The 22,471-nt window shown below is 40.5% G+C and overlaps 1 protein-coding gene across 1 annotated transcript; it reads right to left on the reverse strand.

The window, feature by feature from the left end:
* Positions 1-2,003: 2,003 nt before the first annotated feature.
* On the reverse strand, positions 2,004-16,006 carry LOC126004113 (cytochrome c oxidase assembly protein COX16 homolog, mitochondrial). Its single transcript, XM_049770525.1, has 4 exons — positions 15,808-16,006; positions 11,179-11,250; positions 5,684-5,746; positions 2,004-2,379 (listed from the first exon to the last, which is right to left on the reverse strand). Exons 1-4 carry the CDS (start codon positions 15,874-15,876, stop codon positions 2,266-2,268), a joined length of 318 nt encoding a protein of 105 aa, XP_049626482.1. The 5' UTR covers positions 15,877-16,006; the 3' UTR covers positions 2,004-2,265.
* Between the last annotated feature and the right edge of the window lie 6,465 nt (positions 16,007-22,471).

A 22,471-nucleotide genomic window follows, 5' to 3' on the forward strand; every position in this document is an offset into this window, starting at 1 on the left:
TTTCTGCTTAAATATGGATGAAAATTTTGAATAGATGGGCTCAGTTCCAACTGCTGTTGAGTGGGTCTGGTCTCTGAGTACCTACCCATTGCCAACTCCTAAGTTCCTATCTTACCCAGTAACTCTGAAGCCCTTCTTAGTGCTGCCCAACTCGGCTGGTCTGCAGCAACTACAAAAAACTACTAAAAACAACAGATTTTTTTATAGTAAAGACTACAAATATGCAAAAACACAATAATATAGAAAAACCCTCTGCATCCGTATGTTCATGTCAGCACTATTTACAATAGCTAGAATCCGGAAACAACTCAAGTGCCTGAGAACATATGAATGGATAAACAGAACTGCATCTACACAACAGAATGTCACATAAATGTTATGCTGAACAAAATGAGTTAAAGGGAGAGGGGGGATAGGAGATGGAGAGAGCACAGTGGTAGGGTGTTTGCCTTGCATGTGGTTGACCCAGGAGGGACTCGGTTCAGTTCCCGGCATCCCAGATGGTCCCTCATCCTGCCAGGGGTGATTTCTGAGCGCAGTTAGGAGTGGCCCCTGAGCACTGCTGGGTGTGGCCCAACAACCAATCAATCAATCAATAAATAAATAAATAAATACAGGTTTTTTAAAGGGAGAAGGATAGACATAAGATAATCTCACTCATTTGGGGAATATAAGAAAAAAAAGTAGGTAATAATATCAGACCATAGAGATAAGGGCCAAGAAGACCAGTCCATGGTACAAAGTTTCCCACAAATAGCAGGAGAATGGAGTTAGGGCAGAGAAAGAGAACACTATGAAAATGATAGTTGGAAATGATCTCTCTGGACAAAAATTGGGTGCTGAAAGGAAAAAATGTGATAGGCATGATACCACTTAGTAACAATATTGCAAACCACGGTGCCTAAAAGGAAAAAAGGAAGATGGGGGGAGAAGGGAGGGAGAGAGAGGAAAATAGTCTGTTCCATAGGTACTAGGGAAAGGGTGAGAGGGGAAACTTGGAACATTGGTGATGGCAAATGTGCTCTGGTGAAGAGTGTTGCACATTGCATGATCGAAACTCAATCATAAATAACTTTGTATTTGTGGAAAAAAAAACACAACTGTATTATCAATGACCTTGTATCCACGGTGTTTAAATAAAGTAGTTTTTTAAAAAAAAGAATCAAAGAGGTCCTACACAAATTGCATGCTAAAACATGAATCATTCTATGAACCAATATTTCCTGAACTTGTAGTGGTCTGAGGATTATTCTGAACATATCTATTACATCTGCATTTGTACCACTTCATGATTTTGCTTTAACGGAGAGTAGTACTACAACTCTGGCTCTACTAAGAATAGTATTAACACGTTTTATGGCATCAATATAGTCACCTGGTGATTTTGGGAAGCTAATTAGTACTGCACATGAGAGCAACTATCTTAATATATTGTTGTTGTTGTTGTTGTTGTTGTTGTTGTTGTTTTTGTTTTGGGGTCACACCTCGCAGTGCTCAGGGGTTACTCCTAGCTATGTGCTCAGAAATCACTCCTGGCAGGCACAAGGGTGGACCATATGGGATGCCAGGATTCAAACTACCATCTGTCCTGGATCCGCTGCATGCAAGACAAACACCCTACCGCTGTGCTATCTCTATAGCCCCAACTTATCAGACTGTAATCAAAATTATTTTCCTACATACTGTCTCACTTAAAATCATTGCTTGATAACATAAAGAATCTGGATCTGGACCAATTATTCTTATAAAGAATAATAATGAGGTATTAAAATATATCCTACAGGGCCGGAATGATAGCACAGCAGGTAGAGCATTTGCCTTTCATATGGCTGACTCAGGTTTAATTCCCAGAATCCCATATGGTCCCCCAAGCCTGCCAGGAATGACCGCTAAGTGCAGAGCCATAAGTGATTCTTGAGCACAGCTGGGTGTGGCCCAAAAACCAAAGAAAAAAATTGTAAATAAGTGTCCCACAAGCTGGAATAAATGAGAGAGTTGAAGAATTGGGAGCAGAAGAAATGACACTCTTTAATATTCACATTTTTTTATTGAGCAGAATAAAATGTAGGGAGTCAAGATTGTCATGTTTATTTACAGACAGAAAACATGGGGAGTATAAAAGCTTATACCTGACATTTTGCCATTTGTTTACTCATAACCAGACTTCTGTTGATCTGAATTTTTCTTCCTAGTAAATAGCAATATATAGTGAGAATTCCAGTTAGCATTTTAATTTAAAAATTAAAATAAAAAAAATCATCATGGTCAAGCTGTTTTAGTCTTCAGAGTTTTGTAATTTTGTCCCTGGAGGTCACTCTCTTCCCAAGGCCTGGGTCCTCGAATATTCTTCCAGTCTTCAAAAGTGGAGTCTTTTATTTTCTATAGAGCCACAAAAATTAAAGCATGTGTGTTTGAGTGTGTGTTAATGTAGGAGCCCTATAGTATCTGAGAATACAAGAATAAATAAGTGGAAAAAATTCAAGAGGCCCCTCATCATAATGTCATTAAATCAACTATACATAAATTATGATAAATTAAGAAATGACATATTTTTAGGATTTTACTCACTTGCTATAAACACCTATTTTTCTTTCCCAAAGACAAACACTGTTAAAGAGACGATCTACATACCATACTTTTGAAAGCACAAAGAAAAGAAGTGAGGCCAAAGAGATAGTAAGAGGGGGTAAGGCACTTACTTTGTGACCACCCCAGTTTTGATCCCTGTACCCCATCATCAGGAGTAGTCACTAAGTATAGAGCCAAGAAGCCCTGAGAAATGCCAGTTGTGGCTCAAAGCACCCTAAGCAACCTCCCTCCTCCATAAAACTAATTAAACAAATAGGAAACTGAATAAAATAAAATATAATTCTGAAGGCTGATTCAGCATAATGAACATGTTTCCTCAGCCCTCTGATAGTAACTTCCAACTGGCTGCTTTGATTGTTCTTGGACAAATAATTGAATAAGATAGAAAGGCTGAGAGAAGAAAAAAGAGCTTATATTTATAGACAAATAAAATTAGATAATTTACCTTGATACTTGGAAACTAAGCATCATCTTTTTACTAACAAGCTGTATATCCTTGGACAAACAAACCAACTGGACATTAATTCCCTCATAAGAAATAACAAAAATGGGCCCGGAGAGATAGCACAGAGGTGTTTGCCTTGCAAGTAGCCGATCCAGGACCAAAGGTGGTTGGTTCGAATCCCGGTGTCCCATATGGTCCCCCGTGCCTGCCAGGAGCTATTTCTGAGCAGACAGCCAGGAGTAACCCCTGAGCACTGCCGGGTGTGGCCCAAAAAACAAAAACAAAAACAAAAAAAAAGAAATAACAAAAATGCTGGACCAAATGATCTATATACTTCTTTCAGTTTTCAAATGCAATGGTTTGTAAAAGAATAAAAATAAAAATCTACTCCTGACAAACCTGCAAAGTACCACTCCTGGCAAAGTATGCAATATGAAGAAATAGTAAATTACAAATTTTGACAAAAAATTTTTTTGAGGTAGCATATAAAACAATTCACATTTCACATTTTATTGCTATTATCCACAAAATCCTACTAATTTATATTATGTACAAAAAGAGAGTAAATTATTCTCAAATATAGCCATGAAATTATTCAGTTCTAAAAAGGTTTTCAGAAGAAATGATGACCTCACTCAAATGTCACAAAACATATATGATCCAGTGAATTTGCAAGTAATTTTAAGGCTACCAGAAACAGCTCAAAGAATTGTGGTATATCTGAGGGAGGTTCAGTTTGATCCCTGGCATCACATGGTTCTCTCAAGAATCACTAGGAGAGGCCACAATAATATACTAGGAGTAGCACATGAGCACCACTGGGTATGGCATAAAATCAAAATACAACAAAAAGACTAAATCTTAGGCAGGAATATGTCTCAAATAGTCACGGGGATATCTCAAAGAACCAGAATTATGTACAATCTCTATAAGATCTATAAGATCCCAGAGTACCACAAATACAGCCCGGGTAGCCCTGACCATCAGTGTAGCCCGAGTACCCACAGCACTATAGCTCAAATGCCAGGCCCTCACAGCTAAGTCATATATCCTCTTGAGTGGTCATAGAGCCAACAAAGCACCTCTAGGCATGGCCCCTATTTCATTTTTGTATTTTGGCTTTTGGACCACACCCAATGATGTTCAGGGGTTACCTGGCTCTGTACTGGGATGCAGAAGATCAAGTCTAGGTCATCTGTGTACAAGGCAAACACCTTAACCATTATACTATCTCTAAGGCCCACGTGCCTCCCCTTTTTTGGTTTTTGGACCACACCTGGCCATGTTCATGGGTTACTCTTGGCTCTGAACTCAGGAATTACTCCTGGCGGGCTCAGGGAATCAAACTGGATGTCGGGGATCAAAACCGGGTAGGCCACATGCAAGGCAAGTGTCTTACCCACTGTGCTATCACTCTGGCCCAATGAAAAACTTAAAAGGAGTAAGACCTACTGGGTCTTGGAATGAGGCTTAATATTACTGAACTTGGATGTGTGAGATCTTGGGCTCAATTCCCACCACCGAATAAGAAAATAAAGAGTAAGACTTAATTTCCACTCACCCTAAACAAAAACTGAAAGCCAAGCTAGGACAATATCTTCTGGGGAGACAATTTGGATAATGAGTCCCAAGTTAAGGGGTCTTACAAAACAGTAAAGTCTTCCCACAGATTCTTTTACAGAATGTAACTTAATTCAAAATGATCAACCAAAAACTGAATTGCTTCTATCAAGAGAATCAACCCTGGGCCCGGAGAGATAGCACAGCTGTGTTTGCCTTGCAAGCAGCCGATCCAGGACCAAAGGTGGTTGGTTCGAATTCCGGTGTCCCATATGGTCCCCCGTGCCTGCCAGGAGCTATTTCTGAGCAGACAGCCAGGAGTAACCCCTGAGCACTGCCGGGTGTGGCCCAAAAAACAAAAAAAAGAGAATCAACCCTCTTTATAAGTTTCTCCAATGTGTTCACCTTCTAATTAAAAAAAAAAATCCAAAGATCTAAAATGAACAAATTCAAAGAGAGAATCATTTCTCACCATGTCCTATGATATAACAAGTTAATCAATTCTTTGATGCTTTTTGTTCATCAGACAGAAAATGTTCATTATAATTCAACTGTAATTATAAATGGAACAATTTTCTATATATTAAGGAGGATATTTAGTTCCTTTTCTCTAAAATTATTAACATATTTTGCCTATTTTCCTACTGACCAAGTGAGAGGTTTAACTTTTCCATGCTGATAGGGCTATTCATTTAACTAGTGACTTGATATACATTATTTTTCAAGCTCAATTTTTTAATTTCTATGTATGAATTCATCAATTTTTGCTTTGAAGGCATATAAAATTTGTATCACATTTAAATAAGCTTTTGTGGCTTATAACCACAAAAAAAATCACCATTTTTTCCTTTTTAGAATTTTTAATTTGTTTTTAATGCTTGATCTATATAAATGTATTAATTTCTAGTTATAAAATATAATTTTTAATTTTCAAATGACTACTGCCTCAAAATTATATATAACTTTCATATATATACATAATTCAAGGTCAAAACAAATTTTATCTGCACTGGTAATAGTTAACATTTACCTCACAGACCAGACAAACAGAAAGTCACTGACTAATATGAGATTATATAAATAACATACCTCATACTCTGATTCCAAGGAGATATTGGACATTTTCAATTTCTTTTCTAATTCAGGATCAAGCTAGAGAGAAGAAAGAAGAATCTGAGTTAAGTATGGTAAATTCTATTTTCATTATTATTATTATAATTTCTATTTTGATGGTGATGTAAATCAAGCTCAGAATTCTCACACTCGCCAGAGAAGAACATATCTATCTGATCCTTTGATTTTCATTAAAAATAAAATAAGGATGGTTCAGATAGTACAGCAGTCTTTAATAAACACATTACAAAATGTTTACCATCCAGTCATAAACATAATTAATATACTATTACCACCACTACTACAACCAACTAATATTTACTGAGCATTGTTATGTTTTATATACACTGTCTCTTTTATCACAGACACCTATGAGCTAAAGCTAAGCATTATTATCACCAGAAAGTATAATGGGACATAGGGATTTTAAATAACTTGTCAGAGGCCAATTCTGACTTTGAATCCTCTTTTGTTTCTTTATTTCTTTATGTGCTTTATTTAAAGTTCTTCCCAAACAAGTGAAGTCCCAGACAAAGCTTTCCCAAACAAAACCCCAGAGACACCCATGTTCAGTTAAGCCCTTGGGCCTGGTTCATTGCTTTATTGTGCATGACTGGATTCATTCCCCCAACAAAAAGCCCTGGAACAGAAGATGGTCAAAGCAGAAGTCTCCTTGGACAAGTTTTCCATCCATTTTAAGAGCTTGTCTTCAGCTACCCTTTGAAGAATAGTATCAGTCTCGGTTTCATATGAAAGTCCTTTGACCCAGTCTACAGCTTTGGGTAGAGGAGGAAAGAGGGAAAGTGCGCCCCCTAGCCAGCCAGATGTCTGGCACATCCTCTTTGGCTCTATGGGCAAGGTAGTAGTGGTCCAAATGGAAACCGCAGGGACCTTTAAACTGGGGCTGTGAAGTCCTTTGAAGTCTAGCTTTTTGAAGCTAGCCTTTGAAGTCCATGCTATTAACACCAACCTATGTTATATTACATAGAAATGAAATAAAAATACTAATAAAGGGCCCGGAGAGATAGCACAGCGGAGTTTGCCTTGCAAGCAGCCAATCCAGGACCTAAAGTGGTTGGTTCGAATCCCGGTGTCCCATATGGTCCCCCGTGCCTGCCAGGTGCTATTTCTGAGCAGACAGCCAGGAGTAACCCCTGAGCACCGCTGGGTGTGGCCCAAAAACAAAAAAAAATACTAATAAAGCTATACTCTAAAACAAAAAGGATTATCTTCATAAGCCAGAATAAAAGCAGTATCTTTGGAAAAAGTAGGCAGGCTTTCCTAGTGCTAAGTAGGCACCATTGTCAAGTTTCCTGTGTGTGAGAAAGTCTTTAGGAAAGAATGTGATTGCTGAAATGAATAACATATGCAAATTAAATCAAATGAAATAGTGGTAGAGCAACTGAACACATCTTAAGACAACAGTAGAATACCAGAAATACCTTCCAAGGATTCTCTGGATTATGATGTATTTGGGATGAATGAAGTAAAAGAGATCTTAAGTAAGCTAGATCCAAAAGTTCTAACAAAAGGGCTTTCAGAAGTAGAATAAAGAGAATGGAGAAAGGCTAATAATTAATTAGTAATTAAATAATATATAGAACAGAAGAGAGTACTCAGACTAAACACCATTTAAAAAAAGTAAAAAGTTCATTTTTAATCAAATTATAGCCATGCTTTAGAACCCGATGGTCCAGAGGGCTGGTAATTTCCTAAATTTTTGCCAAAATTTTTCCTCTAATAACAGCAGCAGCAGAAGTCATACTAACTGAAAATCTTAATTTAATAACATTCTATTTGCCATTTTCCCTGGCCTTCAGGTGTAAGGTTGAAAAAAAACTGCTTGAGAATATTAAGGGGAAAAAAAAGAAAATCTCAAGTGACAATACAGCTTAATTACAGAAAAGAATCAGCAACCCCAAATACTAAAAAATAAGATATAATTATATCTTAATGTTGGCACTGTGAAAAAATTATCCTGAGCCTCAGTTTTACTACAGATATTTTCTCTTGTCTGCTGAGTTCTGTTGAATTGAGTTTTCCATATTTTTCTTTTTTTTCTTTTGGTTTTGGGCTACACCTTGCAGTACTCAGGACTTACTCCTGGCTCTGCACTCTGGGATCACTTCTAGAGGAGCTTGGGGAATCTAATATTGTGCCAATGATTGAACCCAGGTTGGCTGCATGTAAGGCAAGCAGTTTACCTTCTGTGCTAACACTCTAGTCCAGAATTTTTTCTTACTGACTGTTTTGAATAAAAAAAATGCATGTAAAGACATTGAACTTATCTATTAAATAACTAAATAACAAATTTTCTAACAGAAATATTTAAAGAAATCCTACTATACACTACTATGAAAGCGCACTAAAAAACTAAATAAAATGAAAGGACAATGTTGTAGGTACAGAGTTACAAGTGACATACTACACACAAAAAAAGTTAGTGGGGACTGGAGGACCAATATATACAAATTCTTTTGTTTTGTTTAATTTTTAGGCTATACCCAGACGCCAAGCATGTGCTTTGCTGAGCCTCTCTTCTTAGTCCCAATATAGAAAAAAAAAATTTTTTTTTTTTTTTTTTTTGGTTTTTGGGTCACACCCGGCAGCGCTCAGGGGTTACTCCTGGCTCCACGCTTAGAAATCGCTCCTGGCAGGCTCGGGGGACCATATGGGATGCCGGGATTCGAACCACTGACCTTCTGCATGAAAGGCAAATGCCTTTCCTCCATGCTATCTCTCCGGACCCCCAATATAGAAAATTTTAATGAACAAAGCAACTTAAACTAGACTTTTCCTGAGTCCCCAGTGCCTTAACTGTCTTCTGCACAAAGATATTCCACATGCCAAAGGGGTACTTTATTGGATACGTAGTCTGTAATCCCTCAAAGCAAGACAGAAGGAAAACAAAAAAATTATGAAATACATCAAGCTATATAGTATCATCTATAGTGGTAGAATAAAAATATAATTTTCAATTACAGAACAAAATAAACAAATAAAAAGAAATAATTTAACAAGAGCCCATAAACAGAATATTTAACTCATAGTTTAAATTTATATTAAATATAAACTGATTTGATTTCCACATTCAGGATTACATTGTTCAGAATTTTCTGGCGTATAAGACGACTTTTGAAACAAAAGAAAGTCAACCAAAAATCGGGGGTCGTCTTAGACGCTGAGTATATCCCGAAAAATGTTTCAATATGCCGCTAAACGAAAACTGTCTGAATATTGCCACAAAACTTTCCAACTCATCCTGCACCAATCACTGCCAGGCTGCTCGGGCCACCTCTCAAACTCAGCCAATCCAAGCAGGCTTTTATGCATGCAAATTAGACAATGTTCTGGACCCGAATCTACATTGTAAAAAGCCTGCTCAGATTGGCCAGAGTCAGAAGTCTATTACAGTAGAACCTTTGAACCTCTGCTTGTTGTGATTGGCTCACTGTCGTACATACAGTTGCAGCACAGGAATGTTCTGTCTGATACAGTGAATATAGGCTTAAACCTATGTTTTAACTGCAAAATTAGGGGGTCGTCTTATACGCCCAGTCGTCTTATATGCCGGAAAATATGGTAATGCCTTTCAGATTATACTTAGAACCAAAGTGTTCTAAGGGGGGGAATGCTTAATAAAATTGCTGGAAAGATTGTATAGTACAAGAGACAAGCCTTGCATGCAGCAGACCCTAGTTTGGTCCTTAGCATCCAGTTGGTCCTCGGAGCACTCCCAGGAGTAATTCCTAAATACTGAGCCAAGAGTATTCCCTGAGCACAGCCAGGTATGGCTCAAAGACAAAAACAAAAAACTAACCAAAAAGAAAGCAACTGCTCTATTCTCTCATAGAAACTATATATTCTTTTTTGTTTCGTTTTTTTGTTTTTTTGGGTCACACCTGGCTCTGTGCTCAGAAATCACTCCTTGCAGGCTCACGGGACCATATGGGATGCCGGGATTCAAGCCACAGTCAAGTCTAGGATCGGCTGCTTGCAAGACAAACGCCCTACCACTGTGCTATATCTCTGGCCCAGAAACTATATATTCTTGTTAAATATTACTAGATATTTGATAGCTAATGTCTTTAAGACAATACAGTTAACTGAGAAAGAGCAAGAGAGATGGGTCAAAGGGCTGGAGTACCTGCTTTATATACAGGAATCTTGGGTTTAATTCCTAGCACTGCTCTCAGATGGCCCTGAGTACCACACTGGGAAGACCCTAAACTCTATGATGTCTGACAACTCCCCCATCTCAAACTAACTGAGGAAACTGAATAAGCCTTTACTATTTTTTTCTTTCCCACAAACATTATGAAGGTCTGCTAATAAAAGATATATGTAGATAAAATCTCAAATATCAGATGTGTGCTAAAGAGTACTAAAAAGTTAGCTGGGGGCTGGAGTGTACAAAGGATAGAGTATTTGTCTCCATGCAGCCAACCTGGGTTCAATCCCTGACACCCCATTCAGTTCCCCAAGCATGCCAAGACTAATTCCTGAATGCAGACTCAGTAGTAATCTCTGAGCATTACTGGATGTGTCCCCCAAAAAAGTTTTTATATAATACTTGCTTGAATTTGAGAGTAATTATAAAATCAGAGATAGTGAACTACCACCTCTAAGTCTAAGTAGATCTATATAACCTTAGACAAGTTATTAAGTTTTCTGAATCTGTTCTTCATCTGTAACATAAAGAAAAAGGCATATCTGGAAAAAGAATTCCCATGAAAGGTACGTTTCATTATTTTGATGAAAAATAATTTTACCAATCATTATGAAGCTATTAGGCATATTAACACATTGATGACTGCATGTACCACCAGTGGCTCACACCTGATGTGTCTTAATTAGCAAACTGCAGCACCTGTCTTAATATGTTAAGTGGATAACTTACACATGGGATGAAATAACATGAAGTAAAAAACTCCCTTCTAAATCCTAGTAATGGGACTTGAGAGGTAATACAGTATATAGTGAGCTTGTCTTGCACGTGCCAACCCAGGTTCAATTCCTAGCACCACATATGGTCCTGCCAGAAGTGCTCCCTAAGCACAGAGCAAGAAGTAAACCCTGAGAACAATGAGGTGTGGCCCAAAGTGAAACAAACTAAATCCTAAAAACCAACTACAGTAGAAATTATTTGTGGGAGAAAGCTAACAGCATTACAATTGCTTTAGTGGATAGGAAGAAAGCAAACTAAATTCTTTACATTTTATGATTACTTTCTTGTGTTCGATAATATTCCAAGGTTTTTTGGTTCTCAGTGATTTAATGTTATTTTAAAGAATAAAAAGAGACCAAAGATCAGATATCAGTTTGGAGGAAAAAAAAATCTTAGACTAGCTACTATACTGAAGATAGCAGTCTCGTACATCAGAATACACACACACACACACACACACACACACACACACACACACACACACACACACACACACACACCAGACTTTGAGCATTGGTCTTACTTTAATCTTCACAGCATCATAACGAATTTGTGAAAACTCACGAAGACCAAAAGAACCGCCAACAATCAGCAACTGAAACAAAGAAAGGAAATAATTAAAACAATACTGGAGCAGGCCGGAGTGATAGCACGCAGCTGACCCAGGGCAGACCCGGGTTCTAATCTCGGCATCCCATATGGTCCCCTGAGCCTGCCAGGGGTGATTTCTAAGCGCAGAGGCAGGAGTAACTCCCGAATGCCACTGGTTGTGGCCCCAACAACAAAAAACAAAAAAATAAAAAAAAAAATCAAACAATACTGGAGGATCTGGAGGAATAGTACAGTGTCTTTGAGAGCCTGTCTTTCTTATTTACAGTCATGAGTTCAACTCCAAAGAGTTGTGCTGAGCACAATCCTGACAGATCTCTAATTTGAGGCTTCCTGCTTTGCTGTCTGCAACCTCCAGTGCTACAAGTAATTTCCAGTCACAGTGCAGCTATGAGTGCCTACATACCACAAAAAAGAAAGGGATGTCAATCAAAACAAGTACAACCACTAAAAAATGTGTGAGGGCTAAAACCAGAAAGAAAGATTTTTGCAAGCATAGTTGCGAGAACTGCTGCAAGCCCAGCAAACAACATAACTGTAACTTGTCTGCTACAACTAAGCACACAGCCCTGAGGAGTGCCGTTGCAAGTACACAAGTAGAGGTATATCACATGCAAGAACTATGCAAACCTGGGGAGCACCGCAAATGACAATGCAAGCAAGATGACCCAATGTGCACCCCACCTCCCACCCTGTGAGTGCCACAGCTGAAATATATGTTAGCATCAGTCAGGTATATGTAAGCCCCTGTCTTCTACACAACAAACGATGAAATCTAGAGTTAGATTGATAGTACAATGAGTGGAGCACTTGCCTTGCATATGGAAGACTCAAGTTGGATTCTCACTGATTCCCTGAGTACTCCCAGGAATGAACCCTAAGCTTAGAGCCAGGAGTAAACCCTTAGCAATACCAGATATGTCCACACCACCCCCACAAAATCAAACAAGAAACAATGAAAATAACAATAAAGATGGTAGGGGAGGATACAGCGAAGAAAGAGAAAGAATTTAAAAAGTTAAATAACAGAAAGCAGAATGCAATCAATAGATTATATAAATGCCAGTGGTAATAAATGACATAAAGTTCTCCAAAATTATTTCCTGATATTTGCTACCCACCTATTCAAATTACACTGGGCAAACTCAAGAATAAAATCTAGGTCTTGGCCCGGAGAGATAGCACAGCGGCATTTGCCTTGCAAGCAGCCGATCCAGGACCAAAGGTGGTTGGTTCGAATCCCGGTGTTCCATATGATCCCCCGTGTCTGCCAGGAGCTATTTCTGAGCAGACAGCCAGGAGTAACCCCTGAGCACCGCCGGTGTGGCCCAAAAACCAAAAACCAAAAAAAAAAAAAAAAAAAAAAATCTCGGTCTTGTTTCTTCCAAATTAGAATTCTTTCACACATAACATGCTGCAAAATAAACCAGTGCCCTCAATTCCTTACTAAATGATAAAGACTCATAAAAACATGTCACACTTCTCCATGTGGTAACTCTCAGAAGATCCCTAAACTGTAAGTTCTGCTTTACTGTCTGTTCCAATAATTAAATGGGCTTTTGTAGAAAAACAGCCCTTATGGTGGGCTTGGATGGTGGTGGACACATGAGGGATCTTTCTCTGCCATCCCAGGCCACGTGGCTCTACAATCCCCTTCAGCCGGTGGATCTCTGGATCCAGGAAAGCGACAAGTATTGAACTCACTCACAGGCAGGCTTCCAGAGATAACATCTTTATTGACCTGGCCAACAGATGTGGCTGCTAACCATTTACGCATGCCATTCTTAGCTAGCCCTGCATCTTACTTCTTTCATCCATGTTACCTCCAACCTCCATCCTGGCAAAAGACCCAAAAAGGCCACTAATCCCCTGGGTCAAAGACCTTATATACCTTCCCAAGACCACTCCCCAGAATGGGAGGAGTCTTGCAGGTAAGGTTCATGTAATATCTGGTTCCCAAGACCCCTCCCAGGAATGGGCGGGTCTCAGGTAGATACACCTAAATCCAGGGTGGAGTCACAGGCTTTAATCCCCTATTCTTTTGGGGAGTGAGTGGTTCAGCCATACCCAGAAATGCCCAGGTGTTACTCTTGGTTCTGAACTCAGAAATGACTCCTAGTAATGTAATGCTTTAGGGACCATATGAATTGCCGGGGACTCTACTCAGGTAGATTACATATAAGGCAAGTGCTTACCCACTGCACTATCTTTCTGGCCCCCAAATCACGTACTCTTAAGATACAGAAGTCTTGGAAAAACAAAAAAGTTTGTGGCTAACATTCTTCTTATATCAGTACATTAGAGTATTGCTAATTAAGAAAGTATAAAAAGATACGAAACCTTATATAAAAATTGTTTAATTTGGAAATTGAAATATTAATATATCCTTGAGGTTATAAACTTCAAAATTAATAAATCTGGGGGCAGGGAAGATAACACTATGCCAATGGTAGAGGGAAATAGTCACTTGGGAGGACAGGGTGCTGAAAGGTGGTAACTTGTTATGCATAAACCCTATCATTAAAACTACTGTAAGACATAGAGCCTAAAGTTAATTTAAAAATAACTTTTTTTTAACAAAAGTGTCTGTCATAAAGGCAGACTAGGGGCTAGAGGGATAGCACAGCAGTAGGGCGTTGCCTTGCACGCGGCTGACCCAGGATGGACCACAGTTCTAAGTCCCATATGGTCTCCCAAGCCAGGAGTGATTTCTGAGTGCATAGCCAAGAGTAACCCCTGAATATCACTGGGTGTGGCCCTAAAACAAACAAGCAAACAACAACAACAACAAAGGCAGACTAGTGGGGTTGGGAGGAAACTGGGAAGTGGTAGAGTACAGTACACACTGATAAAGGGATTGTTGCTCAAAACATTGCATGCCTGTTCCTCAAATAGCGAAAGTTTCTGTTATAATTGAGTGGTTAATTCCTGCAATGTCAGTCTGAAGGAAGAATTCCTTGTCTCCTAACTTTGAGGAAACAAAACACTCCTGGTTTTCCTAACTCCTAAGTTTCCTTCTATGCACTTCTCACCTTCTCAAACTCAAAATGTTGGAAGTATCCCAAAAGGTTCAGTTCTCAAACATCTCTTCTGCTTATAGCAGAGTTTCCAGGTAATAGCATCCACATATATGTACTTATTTTTAATTTTTATTGTAATTTACATAGCATGGTTAAAGAATTTTTTTTAATTATTTATTGAAACCACTGTGATTTACAAAGTTCTTCATAGTTGGGTTTCATACCAAAAGTTTGGGTCTCTTGATTTCACTGTTGTTGACACTGGCTTGGATATTTAATTCTATCCTTTCTTAACACCACCAATGCACCTGAGACCTCTTGGCCCCTATAATAGTGGTTTTGCCACATAAAAATTGCTATGCCTTCTCCAACCATCAAACACTGTAGACCACCTCTTCCTTCTCAAACCCTTCTTCCAGTACGTCTTGGGAATCCTGTGATGCTGATAATCTCCTACTTTTATAATCAAAAGTCAAGAGTTTCAATACTGTCCGTTCCCTTGTCTCAGTTCACTATACACTACAGATGAATCAGATCATCTCATTATTTGTCCTCCCTAAATTTGCTTTTCAGATTCTCCACTTCCTCCCAATTTGCAAGAAAATTGCATGATTGCCTCTTTTCTTAGAACTGTGTAATATTTGTAGACAGACACAGACACACTCGCCCAAACTTTACTCGTCCCTTAGTTAAACACTTGGGTTGTTGCCATAGCCATATCCTGGCTATTAATAATCCTCAGTGCTGCAAGCCTGGAAAAACTGGGGCCAGTCCACAAACTAGGAAGGTGAGACGATGAGAAATTCCCAGTTAAGGCGAGTAACTAGCTCTAACCCCACCGACATTCAGTTGTAGTGTGCCAGGATCATGCAAAAAGAAGTGGAAGCAAGAGCAATGCAATCTTAGTCAATCATCCAGGCTGAGGTCAACTCCGGCCAGCTCATCTAATTCGGGGGCAATTCCCTTCAGAAAACAGAAGAGGGGCTAACTGGACATCCCGTTGGGGAAGATCCACCCCGTCCCGAGCAGGAGAGAGACAGAATGAAGGACAAAACGCTCCCCCTACAGCCAGCACAATTCTTGCAAGAGTCAGGCAAGAGTTTGACTCCGGCCTCCACCCAACCAGCACGGCGGCGATTGGTAGATTTCAGACAATCCATCCCGGGCCCGCCGAAACCACGCCCCCTTTGTGACCGCAACCCTTACTAGCCACGCCCCTATAAGCACCACCCCGTCCATAAACCCGAGACCGTGTAAGCGCAAGCCGTGTAAGCCACGCCCCCTTCCAATAGCCCCGCCCCGCGTGTGGCGCCGCACTTCCATAAGCCCCGCCCCTGTGTGGGTCTCGTCCAGTATAAGCCCCGCCCCTTCAACAAGCTCCGGTCCGTGTAAGCCCCGCCCCTGGGTAAGCTCCGCCTCCCGTTAGCTCCGTCCTTCCACAAGCCACGCCCCTTCCACGAGCCACGCCCCGTGCTTCGGCTACGCCCCTTCCGTCGGCCCCGCCCCTCCATCCCCGGACTCACGAGCATAGGAACTCCGTAGCGAAGGGTCTTGTTCCGGCGCCAGGCGCGCGTCCAGAAGGGCGTCGGCATGGCTCTGCACGCCACCGGTCGGATGCTCAGCCGCCACACCGGCCCAGCGCGGCAGCCAGCGTCGCAGCTGCTCGCGCTCCGGGACCTTCGGGACGTCCGGAACTCACCTGCTTCGCTGAGCAGCGCTGGCTGACTGGGAAACTGTGCTCCTCGCATAAGCCTCCGCCAAGGCCAGAGCAACCCATCCGGTGCAACGGGATCTCGCGTCCGGCCGGAAACCCGAGCCTCGGCGCTTTGGTTTCCGGCCCTTTGGCGTCCAACTGGGCTCTAGGGCCTTTCTGCTCTCTGCTCTATGACAGCTTGTATGAAGACAAGAATACTCCTGTGTTTTGAGTCTTGGCCATCGTTTTCTTAAACATTTCGTGGCTTTTGGATATATATAATATACACATTTTTAATATATATCATCTTTATTTAAGCACCATGATTATAAGCATGGTTGTAGTTGGGTTTCAGTCATAAGCAGAATACCCCCTTTCACCAATGCAGCATTCCCACCACCAATGATCACCCACCCCTGTGTGTATTCGAAACAGGCTTTCTAATTCTCTCATTAGCTTTGTCATGGTAGTGGATAAAAAAAATTCTTTAAGGAAGGAAAAAAAAAATGGTTTTAAGGGGCCACAGAAAGTAAGAGTGCATAGGGCGATTACTTACCTTGATTGGATCCTGTGTGCACCCTTTCCAGTGGGTCCCCCATTGCCAAGCCTTGCCTGGAGGGATCCTGTAGGCCGAACTAGGGGTAAGGTCTCAGGACCTCTGGATGTGGCTCCCCACCAAACCAAACAAATCAATCTTTTTTCAGAAAAAGTAGGCTTGGGGGTATGAGACAAGTTGGCCCTGGGGATAGGATTGGTGCTGGGGCATTGCATGCCTTGAAACTATTATAAGCAACCTTGTAAATCATCTTGCCTGAGTAAAAAATCAAGATTTGTAGAAATATTAAATAGGATAGTTCAGTCCACGGAACGTTAGGTTAAAGGCTAGTCAATGTAGTGTCTTCATAACTAATACAGTCTTTATTGCTAACATGCTAACATTAAAGGTCGTCTTGTGTGTTATTTTCCACCTTAAGCAACATTCCAGCACACCTCTGTGAGTCCTTAGAACTCTCCAGGAAAGCAGAGATGAAAAGATGTGGTCAATGATTTAAAGAATTTGGCAATCGAATGGGCACAGGAATTGGTACCCAAGTTGTGTGCTAGTTTAGGAAACAGCATCCCAAGGTGCGATTTCCCAGGTTCAGAGAAAGCCTCGTTATCAAGAATTGTTTGAGGAAACAGATGGGTAGAGGTGATATAAAAAGATATGTGGTACATGCTGCCCTCTGTTGCCCTGACGACTGGACAGTTTAATCTGCTTTTTCCATTTTTTTTTTTTTTTTTTTTTGGTTTTTGGGCCACACCCCGGCAGTGCTCAGGGGTTACTCCTGGCTGTCTGCTCAGAAATAGCTCCTGGCAGGCACGGGGGACCATATGGGACACCGAGATTCGAACCAAACACCTTTGGTCCTTGGATCGGCTGCTTGCAAAGTAAACGCCACTGTGCTTTCTCTCTGGGCTCTTGCTTTTTCCATCTTATAAAGTGGCCTCTGCAAGTAGCTATAGACAATTCCAATAACTATTGTCTATCTAACCTACCATACAAAATGTGAAGGAAAAAAATCCACAAAACCAAACAATAATTTTTATTCTCAAGTCTATCATCTACACTACTGAAAGTTATCTCAGACATCAGAAGATTCTACTATGTTTTGCCTAGTTGTTCCAATTTTCTTTCTTTTTTGTAGTGGGAGGGGAAGGTCACACACCATAGGTCTGGACCCTGGTGGGAAGTTTTTTCACTCCTGGGGAATACCTGGGGGACCAAGTGGTGAGAAACAAACCCCCGCATTCTGCATACGAAGTATGTACTCTATAGGCCTATGGAGTATTGCTTTGGCCCCTCTAATTTTTTTTTTGGTGGGGGGTCTCATCCGGCAGCGCTCAGGGGTTACTTCTGGCTCTACACTCAGAAATCACTCCTGGCAGGCTCAGGGGGCCATATGGGATGCCAGGATTTGAACCACTATCCTGCATTTAAGGCAAACACCTTACCTCCATGCTATCTCTCCGCCCCCCCCTCCAATTTTCTTAACAAGAAATTTAAGATCCTTTATAATTTGTCCTGCCTTTTCTGCCACTGTACTTTGATCCTGGAAGAGATGTTGTTCCCTGAATGTTACAGAAACTTCCGCTATATACCACTCATCCCTTAAAGTCACTTGTGGATGCAAGTTTATATGAGGAAAGTTATTACCCCTAATCACCAAGCTTGAGAGCTTTAGCAACAAGGTTAGGTTTCAGAAATTAGCTAGTTAAATAAAATGGCTGTGGCCTGGTAAAGATTAGTCTTTCATGAATCTCTGGTTTCTTAACTGACATGATTTGATTCACACACCCAAACATAAAGTCTGGAAGAGCATGATTTCAGATTCATTACACAAACTGTAGAAGGTTAAGATGTTTGCACAATGCAAAAGGATACAAATGGTCCCTACCTAGAGATGAACTTCCTGTAGCATTTGGCAGTAGGTTCTACTTCCCTTCTCACATTCCCTCCTGTGACTTTATTCGTGTCTAGAGCCCATGGATGGATCCTCTTCCACTTTGAAATTTTTTTAATCAATTTATTTTAGAATAACTTTCTTTTTTTAATTTATTTAAACACCTTAATTACATACATGATTGTGTTTGGGTTACAGTCATGTAAAGAACACCACCCATCACCAGTGCAACATTCCCATCACCAATGTCCCAAGTCTCCCTTCGCCCCACCGGACCCCCCCTGTACTCTAGACAGGCTCTCCATTTTCCTCATACATTCTCATTATTAGGACAGTTCAAAATGTAGTTATTTCCCTAACTAAACTCATCACTCTTTGTGGTGAGCTTCCTGAGGTGAGCTGGAACTTCCAGCTCTTTTCTCTTTGTGTCTGAAAATTATTATTACAAGGGTGTCTTTCAATTTTCTTAAAACCCATAGATGAGTGAGACCATTCTGCGTTTTTCTCTCTCTCTCTCTGACTTATTTCACTCAGCATAATAGATTCCGTGTACATCCATGTATAGGAAAAATTTCATGACTTCATCTCTCCTGACAGCTGCATAATATTCCATTGTGTATATGTACCACAGTTTCTTTAGCCATTCGTCTGTTGAAGGGCATCTTGGTTGTTTCCAGAGTCTTGCTATGGTAAATTGTGCTGCAATGAATATAGGTGTAAGGAAGGGGTTTTTGTATTGTCTTTTTGTGTTCCTAGGGTATATTCCTAGGAGTGGTATAGCTGGATCGTATGGGAGCTCGATTTCCAGTTTTTGGAGGAATCTCCATATCGCTTTCCATAAAGGTTGAACTAGACGGCATTCCCACCAGCAGTGGATAAGAGTTCCTTTCTCTCCACATCCCCGCCAACACTGTTTATTCTCATTCTTTGTGATGTGTGCCATTCTCTGGGGTGTGAGGTGGTATCTCATCGTTGTTTTGATTTGCATCTCCCTGATGATTAGTGATGTGGAACATTTTTTCATGTGTCTTTTGGCCATGCGTATTTCTTCTTTGTCAAAGTGTCTGTTCATTTCTTCTCCCCATTTTTTGATGGGGTTAGATGTTTTTTTCTTGTAAAGTTCTGTCAGTGCCTTGTATATTTTGGAGATTAGCCCCTTATCTGATGGGTATTGGGTGAATAGTTTCTCCCACTCAGTGGGTGGCTCTTGTATCCTGGGCACTATTTCCTTTGAGGTGCAGAAGCTTCTCAGCTTAATATATTCCCATCTGTTAATCTCTGCTTTCACTTGCTTGGAGAGTGCAGTTTCCTCCTTGAAGATGCCTGTAATGTCCTGGAGTGTTTTGCCTATGTGCTGTTCTATATATCTTATGGTTTTGGGGGCTGATATCGAGGTCTTTAATCCATTTGGATTTTACCTTCGTACATGATGTTAGCTGGGGGGTCTAAGTTCAATTTTTTGCAAGTGGCTATCCAATTGTGCCAACACCACTTGTTGAAGAGGCTTTCCCTGCTCCATTTAGGATTTCCTGCTCCTTTATCAAAAATTAGGTGGTTGTATGTCTGGGGAACATTTTCTGAGTATTCAAGCCTACTCCACTGATCTGAGGACCTATCCTTATTCCAATACCATGCTGTTTTGATAACTGTTGCTTTGTAGTACAGTTTAAAGTTGGGGAAAGTAATTCCTCCCATATTCTTTTTCCCAATGATTGCTTTAGCTATTCGAGGGTGTTTATTGTTCCAGATGAATTTCAAAAGTGTCTGATCCACTTCTTTGAAGAATGTCATGGGTATCTTTAGAGGGATGGCATTAAATCTGTATAATGCCTTGGGGAGTATTGCCATTTTGATGATGTTAATCCTGCCAATCCTATGAGCAGGGTATGCGTTTCCATTTCCGTGTGTCCTCTCTTATTTCTTGGAGCAGAGTTTTTTATAGTTTTCTTTGTATAGGTCCTTCACATATTTAGTCAAGTTGATTCCAAGATATTTGAGTTTGTGTGGCACTATTGTGAATGGGGTTGTTTTCTTAATGTCCATTTCATCCTTATTACTATTGGTGTATAGAAAGGCCATTGATTTTTTGTGTGTTAATTTTGTAGCCTGCCACCTTGCTATATGAGTCTATTGTTTCTAGAAGCTTTTTGATAGAGTCTTTAGGGTTTTTCTAAGTAGAGTATCATGTCATCTGCAAACAGTGAGAGCTTGACTTCTTCCTTTCCTATCTGGATTCCCTTGATATCCTTTTCTTGCCTAATCGCTTATAGCAAGTACTTCCAGTGCTATGTTGAATAGGAGTGGTGAGAGAGGACAGCCTTGTCTTGTGCCAGAATTTAGAGGGAAGGCTTTCAGTTTTTCTCCATTGAGGATAATATTTGCCACTGGCTTGTGGTAGATGGCCTTCACTATATTGAGAAAGGTTCCCTCCATTCCCATCTTGCTGAGAGTTTTGATCAAGAATGGGTGTTGGACCTTATCAAATGCTTTCTCTGCATCTATTGATATGATCATGTGGTTTTTATTTTTCTTGTTATTGATGTTGTGTATTATGTTGATAGATTTACGGATGTTAAACCAGCCTTGCATTCCTGGGATGAAACCTACTTGATCGTAGTGGATGGTCTTTTTTTTTTTTTTTTTTTTTTTTTTTTTTTTTTTTTTTTTGTTTTTTTTGGGCCACACCCGTTTGACGCTCAGGGGTTACTCCTGGCTATGTGCTCAGAAATCGCCCCTGGCTTGGGGGGACCATATGGGACGCCGGGGGATCGAACCGCGGTCCTTCCTTGGCTAGCGCTTGCAAGGCAGACACCTTACCTCCAGCGCCACCATACCCGGCCCCATGTTGACTTTCTTTTTTTTTTTTTTTTTTGGTTTTTGGGCCACACCCGTTTGACGCTCAGGGGTTACTCCCTGGCTATGTGCTCAGAAATCGCCCCTGGCTTGGGTGGACCATATGGGACGCCGGGGGATCGAACCGAGGTCCTTCCTTGGCTAGCGCTTGCAAGGCAGACACCTTACCTCCAGCGCCACCTACCCGGCCCCCAGTGGATGGTCTTTTTAACGAGGCATTGAATCCTATTTGCCAGGATTTTGTTGAGGATCTTTGCATCTGCATTCATCAGTGATATTGGTCTGTAATTTTCTTTTTTGGTAGCGTCTCTGTCTGGTTTAGGTATCAAGGTGATGTTGGCTTCATAAAAGCTATTTGGAAGTGTTTCTGTTTGTTCAATTTCATGAAAGAGTCTTGCCAAGATTGGGCAGTAGTTCCTCTTGGAAAGTTTGATAGAATTCATTAGTGAATCCATCTGGACCTGGGCTTTTGTTTTTCGGCAGGACATTTGATTACTGTTTTAATTTCATCAATGGTGATGGGGGGTGTTTAGATATGCTACATCCTCTTCCTTCAACCGTGGAAGATTATAAGAGTCAAGAATTTATCCATTTCTTCCAGGTTCTCATTTTTAGTGGCGTAGAGTTTTTCAAAGTAGTTTCTGATTACCCTTTGAATCTCTGTCATATCAGTAGTAATCTCTCCTTTTTCATTCCTGATACGAGTTATCAAGTTTCTCTCTCTCTCTTTCTTTGTTAGGTTTGCCAGTGGTCTATCAATCTTGTTTATTTTTTCAAAGAATCAACTTCTGCTTTCGTTGATCTTTCGGATTGTTTTTTGAGTTTCCACTTCATTGATTTCTGCTCTCAGCTTTGTTATTTCCTTCTGTCTTCCTATTCTTGGGTCCTTTTGTTGAGCATTTTCTAGTTCTATTAGCTGTGTCATTAAGCTACTCAGGTAAGCTCCTTCTTCCTTCCTGATGTGTGCTTGCAAAGCTATAAATTTTCCTCTCAGTACTGCTTTTGCTGTGTCCCATAAGTTCTGATAGTTTGTGTCTTTATTGTCATTTGTTTCCAGGAACCTTTTGATTTCCTCCTTGATTTCATTTCGGACCCACTGGTTATTGAGCATGAGGCTGTTTAACTTCCAGGTGTTAAAGTGTTTCTTCTGAGTCCCTTTGGAGTTCACAAATAATTTCAGAGCCTTGTGGTCAGCGA

Source organism: Suncus etruscus, chromosome 3, assembly GCF_024139225.1.
Source record: "Suncus etruscus isolate mSunEtr1 chromosome 3, mSunEtr1.pri.cur, whole genome shotgun sequence".
Lineage (NCBI taxonomy): Eukaryota > Metazoa > Chordata > Mammalia > Eulipotyphla > Soricidae > Suncus > Suncus etruscus.